The 10,047-nt window shown below is 41.1% G+C and overlaps 1 protein-coding gene across 1 annotated transcript in view; it reads right to left on the reverse strand.

Annotated features, from left to right (window-relative positions):
* CDC123 (cell division cycle 123) overlaps positions 1-10,044 on the reverse strand; it is a 49,457-nt gene extending 39,413 nt beyond the window's left edge. The window contains exons 1-2 of the mRNA XM_033959196.1: positions 9,910-10,044; positions 363-434 (exon numbers count right to left, since the gene is read on the reverse strand). Of these exons, the coding sequence (XP_033815087.1) occupies positions 363-434; positions 9,910-9,983 (146 nt within the window). The 5' untranslated portion in view covers positions 9,984-10,044. The remainder of the gene's footprint in view (positions 1-362; positions 435-9,909) is intronic.
* Positions 10,045-10,047: the final 3 nt, after the last annotated feature.

Raw genomic sequence — 10,047 nt, forward strand, 5'->3', positions numbered from 1 at the left:
AAATTAATCACAACAGAATAATATAATAAGAAAACTTAAACAGTTCTATGAGTGTAGGAGGAGGTGCAATGAAAGACCAAGGGGGACCACATTTTTGAACGTTTCCCCGTTTGCGGGTTCTGAGCACTTCCAAGTTAGTTTATATATATATAATTTAATTTATTTAAATAATATATGGGGGAGAACGGTTACATATACTAGTGAACATTACAGTATGGCCATTAATGTAAAAAGGGAAAATTAAGCCATTTCACTGTTGCGTTAAAAATGGCCTTAGCGAGTAGGAAAAACCCAGGTTAAGGGCACACAAATGCCACTTTCCACCACGGCTAAGTACAAAGACCCCAAAATAAACTGCATACCTTCCGGATACCACCAGCGTACCATCGTCAAGTAAATAGTCTTTCACGTTCTGGGGCAGTGGAAGTATAATACTAAAGAAAACAAAAATACATTGACTGAAATGTCTGGACACAAATCCTATTAGTGCTTCCTGACCCCCAAGATTCTTCCAACTCCGTTACACTCCTAAACACCATCTCTCACCAAACCCCCTCCCCCAGAAGTAATTTTTAGCACAGGCCGGCGCACCGACTGCTCTGCAGTGCTCCTGACACTCGTAGGAACTCTACGAGTGTCGGGAGCAGCATAGAGCATTCAGCGTGCCAGCCTGCGCTAAAAAACGCTTCCACAGTTTTGGAAAAAGGGGGGAACTTAACTTAAAGTACAGAACCACTCGTACAAATGGGCAATGAATGACACCTATTTTAAGTAAATGTAAAAAAAGCACATATCCGAGATCATGAAACCTGAATATAGGGCTCCTTTTACGAAGGTGCTTTAGTGTTTTTAATGCGCGCTAGCCGAAAATCTACTGCCTGCTCAAAAGGAGGCGGTAGCGGCTAGCGTGCATGGCAATTTAGCGCGTTAAGGCCCTAGCGCACCGTCATAAAAGTACTTATTTCAGCTGCTGCTTCTCCATAAGACATCTCACTTGCAACGCTGAAACACACAGACGCACTTTCTTAAATGGAGAACCGAGCAGAGCAGAGGGTCAAGGCCCCGGCTCAGCTGTTGAAATCTTTGCAAAACGGGGGATATTTTCTTGAGGGGGAGAATTATGAAATTGTTATTATCTATTTAAACTACAGCTGGAGTTTTCAATGTACCAACTGGGGCATTTGCAACATCAGTCGGAGTTGAATGCAGTAAAAATATACCAAATCCGACTCCGGCTTCAACATAGAAAGACACAATATGGTAAATTTGCGGGAGCCAGACAATAAGCCGCACAACGCCGAGCAGCAGTGCTAAAGCATGCTCCTGCTCGGCGCCGCTCAGCGGCTGAAGAAACCAGGACTCGCATGGTAGCCACCGAGCGACTGGGCTAGCAGCAGGGCACGAGCACGGAAAGCTCGCTCCTGCTCACTGCACCTCTGGACCACCAGGGATTGGCAGAAGAGGTACGATGGTCAGGGCAGGGAAGGGGCCCGGGTGCAGAGCCTGGTGGCAGCCTGCAATAAGTCTGGGAGGGGGTCACTGGCCCGAATATAAACCAGGACCCCCAGTTTTGGGGCCAAAAATCCTGGTTTATATTCGAATATATACATATCTTTGTCCTGAATCTAAAGTAATTTAAGTCCAGAACAAAAAATGTAAAGCTTAATATCAATGTCCGAGTCAGACATTAGAAAATAGAGAAGTTGGAGTTGAAATTGAAGGTTTCATGTAACAGAAGAACAGCTTTACTGGGTCAGACCAAGGGTCTATCATGCCCAGTAGCCCGTTCTCACAGTGGCCAATCCAGGTCCCTAGTACCTGGCCAAAACCCAAGGAGTAGCAACATTCCATACAGAATCCCAAGGAATAGCAACATTCCAGAATCCCAAAGAGTAACAAGATTCCATACAGAATCCCAAGGAATAGCAAGATTCCGGAATAACCAAAGAGTAACAAGATTCTAGAATCCCAAAGAGTAGCAACATTCCATGCTACTGATCCAGGGCAAGCAGTAGCTTCCCCCATGTCTTTCTCAATAATAGACGATGGACTTTTCCTCCAGGATATTGTCCAAACCTTTCTTAAAACCAGCTATGCTACTTGCTCTTACCACAACCGACACCACAGCCCTGCTAAGCTGCTAAGCTGTATTATTTTTTATTTTAATTTATTAAAAAAACATTTATAAACCACTTTAAATCAAAGCAGTGTACAGAGTCAACACACATAATAAAGCAACAAACTATATAAATGTCAAACAAAATAACGTCTATGTGGCAGAATTATCGAGATGAAAATTTACTTATTCTTGCAAAATCCCTTCATTAACTCAAAGGGGCAATGTGATTTCAAATTACAGCAGTATACAATCAATCCGTATCATATAAATGCATTGACATACAATACTTTCCTGAAACATGCTTCATAACCCCAGCGAGAGAGTTCCAGAGTTGTACTCCGACCACTGAGAACATCGTGTCTCCAATTCTCTTATGGTGAATCCTGTTTCCTTGTCATGGACAAGCCTCAAACATCCCTCAGCTCTTTGAAACCATATGTTATTGGAAATAAAAAAGTTTCCAAAAAATGCAAGAAAAAATAGCAAAGACATTTTGAGACTGTTCATTCCGGATTCATGGACTTGGATCTACGATTGTTTCATGGAGCAGCTGACCATTTCATGAGGTAAATATTCTTTTACTAAGCCACGGTAGAGGTTTCTACCGCAGCCCGAGATGCTAAACGCTCCGACACTCGTAGGAATTCTATGAGCGTCAGTGCACAGTCAGAGCATTTAGCGTGGCTTAGTAATAGGTGGGGAGTAAGTTAGTGAAGTGCAATTTTCTTAGTAGTTTTTAAACAGCTTCCTTTGATAACAATCGGGACATCCCTATTAATTTAAAAAAAAAAAATCAATACCCAATTCAGTCTACTTTAAAAATCCTAGGGGTTACTTTAGATCAGAATCTCACTTTGCGCAACCAGGTGGACATAGTGGTCTGCAAGGGTTTCAATATATTATGGAAAATCCGAACACTTAGAAATTATTTTGACTTTTCTGCCTTTAAGAGTCTGATACAGCCATCGGTACTCTTCTCGCTGGAACTCATTTCATTTTATCCTTGTAATTTGTTGGTTTCTCTTGTTGACTCCTCAATAAATATGATTTCCAAAAAAAAGGATGCGAATAATCCAGAATACAGCGGTTAGGCTTATTTATGGACTGAGGAAATATGATCACATCACATATTGTTATCGTGACTTGCATTGGTTGCCTATGGAGGCACAAATTCTTTTCAAATTGGGATGTTTTATTAGACGTTATTAAAGGATTTGGTTCCTTCCTACCTAACTGAACTGTTTGTTACTCCCCTCGCGTAATCCCAAAACCTTTTTTGTCTTTCCATCATTTAAGGGCTGCAGGTTTAAAGACATCATGATAAAACTCTCTCTTTTCAAATTGCTTTATGGGACAAGGATTTCAAGTGCTTTTATCATCATCTATTTCTTATTTCCATTATAGGAAACAATTTAAGACTTTTTTGTTTATTAAATTTCTAGGTTCTTAATACAGTGGTGCCTCGCATAACGAACGCCTCGCACAACGAACGCTGCACACAACGAACTTCATGTCTTGATTCACACAACGAACTTCGTTTCACACAACGAACTTCACACAACGAACTTCGTTTCACACAACGAACTTCACACAACGAACTTCGTTTCACACAACGAACTTCGTTTCACACAACGAAGTCGCCCGAGCTGCCGATGTATTGCATCCTTCCGCGCAGGCACTGCAGGCAGTCGTTAGTCACTGCGCTTAACTGCCCTCTCTCACTGTATACAGTCGTCCTTTTAAGATAAACTCAATATTTTTTATAGATCATGGCTTCTAAAAAAAGCAGGAAGGTGATTTCTGTTGAAATGAAACGGGAAATAATTAGAAGGAGTGAATGTGGGGTAAAACAGTGTGACCTCGTCACAGAGTTTGGCCTCAGCAAAACCACCATTTTCACCATTTTGACAAATTTATCTTTTTTTATGTCATCTTAGCATATTTTATGCTGCAGAACAAATTATTTTTTTTAACATGTATTGTTATGGGAAAACGCGTTTCACATAACGAACTTTTCGCATAACAAACTTGCTCCTGGAACGAATTAAGTTCGTTGTGTGAGGCACCACTGTACTAATATTTCTTTTATTATGTTGACATATATTGTAGCTAATCTTCTGTAAACCACATTGAACTTTACAGTAATAGCGGTCCAGAAATAAATTCTTATGTTATGTTATTATTCTATTACCTACCATCCTCTCAGTAAAGAATTTTTTTTTTCAAATTTCCTCTGAACCTCCCTCCCTACAAATTAAGATCACGACTCCTTGAATTTCTTTGTCTATGAACATTTCCACTATCTCTTTTTTTTTTTTTTATATTCTTTATTCATTTTCAAAATTACATTAAGTGTAAAATATATTCATTCACAGTAACAATAAATATATCATTTATAAACAATCATTGGTACATTTTATAAATTTTTATCCCTTCACCTTTCCCATCCCTCCCATCCATATCTTCCATTATTATATAATATATGTAATAATAAAAATACCCCCCTCCCTATATCCTGAACTGATAATTAAAAGGGAAATAATTTTACTTAATCCTTACAATATTTTGTTAATGGTTTCCACACATCCTGAAATTTCTTAAAGTATCCTCTTTGTAAAGCAATAAATCTTTCCATTTTATAGATATGGCATAAAGAATTCCACCAAAAGTTATAATTTAATCTCCTCCAATCCTTCCAATTATATGTAATTTGCTGAATGGCAACCCCAGTCATTATTAGTAATAATTTATTGTTGTTAGCAGAAATCTGACTTTTTGCTCTCATTTCCATACCAAATATCACAGTATCATAAGATAATGCCACTGGGTTATTTAATAAATTATTAATTTGGTCCCAAATTGATTTCCAAAAATTCATAATATATGGGCAATGAAACAATAAATGATCTAAAGTTCCTACTTCATTTCCACTATTTCATAGTTCTACGGAAGCCTGCTGCCCCAGATATTCAGTTTTTACGGCCTCTACCTCAGAACAATGGTTGTGCTTATTCATGAAAATCTGTCAGTAGTAAAAACAGAGGTCTCTGGAATAAAAGGAACAGAGCGCCTTTTGATTAACCTGAAGATGGAAACTAATTCAGCTATTTTACTGCTTTACAGAAGCTAACACTCCAGAAGATGCAGTACCAGCTTGGCTGATAAAACCCTCAAAGGAAACACTTCTACCATCTCTGCTTCTAGTTATAAATTTATCCATGGAAGATTGGACATTTTCTGATTGATTGAAAGATGCTGCTATTCATCCTAGACTAAAGAAAGTTTCTCAGACATGGAGGGCCAGCAGGCCTTCAGACTTTCCCCTCTCATTTACCTTTTATAGAGAAACAAATAGAAGAAAGATGTAATGTAATGTAATGTAATTTATTTCTTATATACCGCTACATCCGTTAGGTTCTAAGCGGTTTACAGAAAATATACATTAAGATTAGAAATAAGAAAGGTACTTGAAAAATTCCCTTACTGTCCCGAAGGCTCACAATCTAACTAAAGTACTTGGAGGGTAATAGAGAAGTGAAAAAGTAGAGTTAGAGGAAAAATAAAAATAAAATAAACATTTTAACAAGACAGCATTGATCTAAATACTTTGGAAGGTAGAAGAGAGGAGAGAAAGGAATAGAAGCAGAAGGGGGAGCCGTTGAACAGTAGAATTCTGGAGAAATGTAAATGATAGAAATAGAACAAAACAAAGACAAAAGGCAAAACAATAGATAAGATTAAAGATAAATCATAAGCTGGAAAGAAAAATAAAATAAAACTTTGTCTTCAATCCACGGTTTCAGCGTCAGTGATGAAGTGGAGCAAGTAAGTTTAGGAGGAGCGATTGACGTTTCCAGAAAGGGCTTCTTCAGGGAAGAGACTTGGCAGACAGTCCCAGGATGCCTATGTCTCCTCCCCTGCGATGTTCTCCCATCCATGCATTCCCTCCCAGACACACTGCCCGTGCCCCAGCCGTGACCATGCAACTTCTCTTTGACCCTTGAACATTAATTGAATCTCTATCTAAATCCTCCCGCTTGTTAGTCTCTTTCCCCTTCTCCTCCTTCCTTTCCTGCTCTGCCCTCTTCTCTCTGTAAGTCGCCCTGAGCCTGCATAAGTATGCGCGATGCACAAATAAGATTAGATTATTATTCAACATTTGTTTGTTTGAATCCTTTATTGTCATTGATTTCAAACTACAGCAGTTCTTATCATGTTTTTCTGGCTCACACACAGTTGAGGACTTGACTGAGCCTTAGATATACAGAAAATGAAGACTTATTTAGAGGTGATAACCGAGATGAATCAACTGTCTAAATCCTGAGAAGACTGAGGTATTATGGTAGAGTAGGAATACTCCTTCAATAGCAGGTCATAATTTAAAACATACGGTAAATAGCAAGTTCACAGTTCAAGAGTCTTATTGGATAAAAATTTACCCCCAGATTCTAAAAAAAGGTCACCAAAATTTAGACGCAGAGCCCAGAAGCACCCAGAAACTAATTAGCTGATTAGGTACCGACAATCAATTACTGGAATTAATTGGAACTAATATCCAGATTCTCAAAATGGCATCGATTTTCTAGGCCCCATCCAAATGGCATTTTTAACCAAGATTTGAGGTGCATACCGATGCCTAGAAAATATGCTTTAGGCTGCCGAATGCTGTGGTTTAAAGTGCCTACATAGGTGCAATTCACAGGAATGCAGGCACCGGAAATGTAGGCCTGGAAAACCCTGGCGTGATTCTGAATCCAGCGCCAATGTGTGATCGACACACGATCAGAGGCTGCTTTTACAATACATTACATTAGTGACTTCTATTCCGCCAGTACCTTGCAGTTCTAGGTGGACTACAAAAGAAGATAACTGGACATTTCCAGGAAAATTGCAATTTAGGGAGCTGTTTACATGGTTGAGACTTTGGAGAGAAAAATTACAAGAGCGGTAGAGACTATGAGGGGGAAATTTACAAGAGTGGGGATGGACAAGGGGAGGAGTTAAGATATCTGGATGAATTTTTTGAATAGCAGGGTTTTGATTTCTTTTCAAAATGATTTGAAGACGCTTGTTGTTGTCAGCATGTTGGAGCAACTTTCACAGCAGCCGGTTCGAGAATCCAGGCCTAATTGAGTTACATGTGCATCTACCCTACGCCCTTTTCTATATCATGGGCACCTAAATTTCATAGTGCGTAACTCAAAAGTGGGGTGGCCAAGGGAAGGGTACAGCAGACCTTCAATATTCACGGGAGTTAGGGGCAGAGCTGGCCCGTGAATATTGAAAAATCACGGATAATTTTTAGGGCCGGCTCTGACCCACCCTGCCTCCCTCCTGTGTCCCAGACCTTCCCTGGTGGTCTAGCGGCGATGCGGGGCAAGATCGATCATCCTACGCTCCTGCCCCGTGCAGAGCCGTCATCATAATGGCTGCCGTGAGTTCCCATTGTAGTCTTGAGACTACAACGGGAACTCACTGCAGCCATTTTGATGATTCCAATTATTCCGAAAGCATCTGAAAACCTGGCTTTTCTCCAAAACGTAAAGCTATCTATTTAAAATGTACAGCTAGCTATCCTCTTCATAATCTTTAATTTCTTATTATGTCCTTCCCTCATTTATTGAATTACCTGTAAACCGTGCCGAGCTCTATCTTTATGGAGATGATGCGCTATACAAACTTAAAGTTTAGTTTGGATGCAGACTGCAAGGTCTGACAATCCCCAGCAACCCTTACTGGTTCACAGTTAAGCTAAACTAAACCTTAAGCTTATATACTGCATCTTCTCTATAAGGATAGAGCTTGACATGGTTTACAAGAGTTTAAGAAAGAAAAATATAATAAGACTTAGTGGTTATATAGAGAGCAGTGGAAATTACAGTTACACAACCAAACATGAGTTTTTGATTTCAGCAGAAACCATGTGATGAGTTTCACAGTTTTGGTTTCGGCTGAAACTTAAAAAAAAAAAAAGCATACAAAGGACACCTCAGTACATCCAAATTCATGATGGAAATCGTGAAAACTCAACTGGGTTATGGCCCTCAGGAACCATGGTTGGCCACCCCTGGGGTACAATCAGGAACTTTAATATTTAGAGAAGGAGCACGTTTAGTCAATGCAAAATCAAAAATGCTTAACATACTCCAATGACAGATATTAGGAGCCTATTCCCTAGCCCAGTACGATTTCAGTTTGAATTTTTAGACTTGAATGTGTCTAGTTGTAAGGAAAGTGGAGTTTTCTTTTTTTACATTTGTTAGGTATTTATATACCGCCTATCAAGGTTTATCTAAGTGGTTTTTACAATCAGGTACTCAAGCATTTTCCCTATCTGTCCCGGTAGGCTCACAATCTATCTAGCGTACCTGGGGCTACAGAGGACTGAGTGACTTGCCCACGGTCACAAGGAGCAGCGTGGGGTTTGAACCCACAACCCCAGGATGCTGAGGCTGTAGCTCTAACCACTGCACCACACACTCCTCCATGAAGCATAACTGAGGTGGTTGTTGTTGAAGTACTGGGCTAGGGATTGGGACTTGTATAATGCCTTTTTGTAGGATGCTGAGGCTGGAGCTCTAACCACTGCACCACACTCACTTCCAATACAATATCAGAAGTGAGCCAAGTACAGAACAGTGAAGCCACTGTGACATCACTGCTGAGGTTGGCTCTTAGGCATTGGTGGAATGAGGCATTATGACATCACAATCTCAGCTCTGGAATGTTGCTACTCTTTGGGGTTGGCCACTGTTGGAAACAGGATACTGGGCTTGATGGACCTTTGGTCTGTCCTAGTATGGCAGCTCTTATGTGAGCCAAGTATAGGACAGTGAAGCCAGGGATTGATGGACCTTTGGTCTGTCCTAGTATGGCAGCTCTTATGTGAGCCAAGTATAGGACAGTGAAGCCAGGGCTTGATGGACCTTTGGTCTGTCCTAGTATGGCAGCTCTTATGTGAGCCAAGTATAGGACAGTGAAGCCACTGTGACATTGCTGCTGAGGTTGGCTCTTAGGCATTGGTGGAATGAGGCATTATGACATCACAATCTCAGCTCTGGAATGTTGCTACTCTTTGGGTGTCTGTCTGGTACTTGGGACCAGGGTTGACCACAGTTGGAAGCAGGATACTGGGTTAGATGGATCACTGGTCTGACCCTGTATGGCTGTTATTATGTGATCCAAGTATAGGACAGTGAAGCCACTGTGACATCACTGCCGAGGTTGGCTCTTAGGCATTGGTGGAATGAGGCATTATGACATCACAATCTCAGCTCTGGAATGTTGCTACTCTTTGGGTTTCTGCCAGGTATTTGGGACCAGGGTTGACCACAGTTGGAAGCAGGATACTGGGTTAGATGGATCACTGGTCTGACCCTGTAAGGCTGTTATTATGTGATCCAAGTATAGGACAGTGAAGCCACTGTGACATCACTGCCAAGGTTGGCTCTTAGGCATTGGTGGAATGAGGCATTATGACATCACAATCTCAGCTCTGGAATGTTGCTACTCTTTGGGCTTCTGCCAGGCGTTGTGACATCAGGGAAAGGGATTTGTATACTGCCTTTTTGTAGTTTTTGAACCACACCCAAAGCAGTTGTCTAACGGGGGATCAAGTGTCCAATCAGGGACCCCAAACGCGCCCCTTTCATTTGGAACTCTCTCCCGAACGAAACTTGCAGAAACTGAAAAGCTGCCTAAAGAGATCGACAGAAGTATCTGCTGCAGCCCCTTTGCTCTGCCTCCTTTCCCCCCGTTCTCGAGTCATAAGGACGTCTCTGAGGCCTCACCTGCGGATCGTCAGCTTCTTAAACAACGGGTACCAGACGGAAAACTGACAGCGCGCCACCTGCTCCTTCTTCATACTGAGAGACTGTGCGCCGGAAGTGGCTTCGGCACTTCCGGGCGCCCGCCGAGCCCCGCCCGCT

Source organism: Geotrypetes seraphini, chromosome 9 (genome assembly GCF_902459505.1).
Source record: "Geotrypetes seraphini chromosome 9, aGeoSer1.1, whole genome shotgun sequence".
NCBI lineage: Eukaryota > Metazoa > Chordata > Amphibia > Gymnophiona > Dermophiidae > Geotrypetes > Geotrypetes seraphini.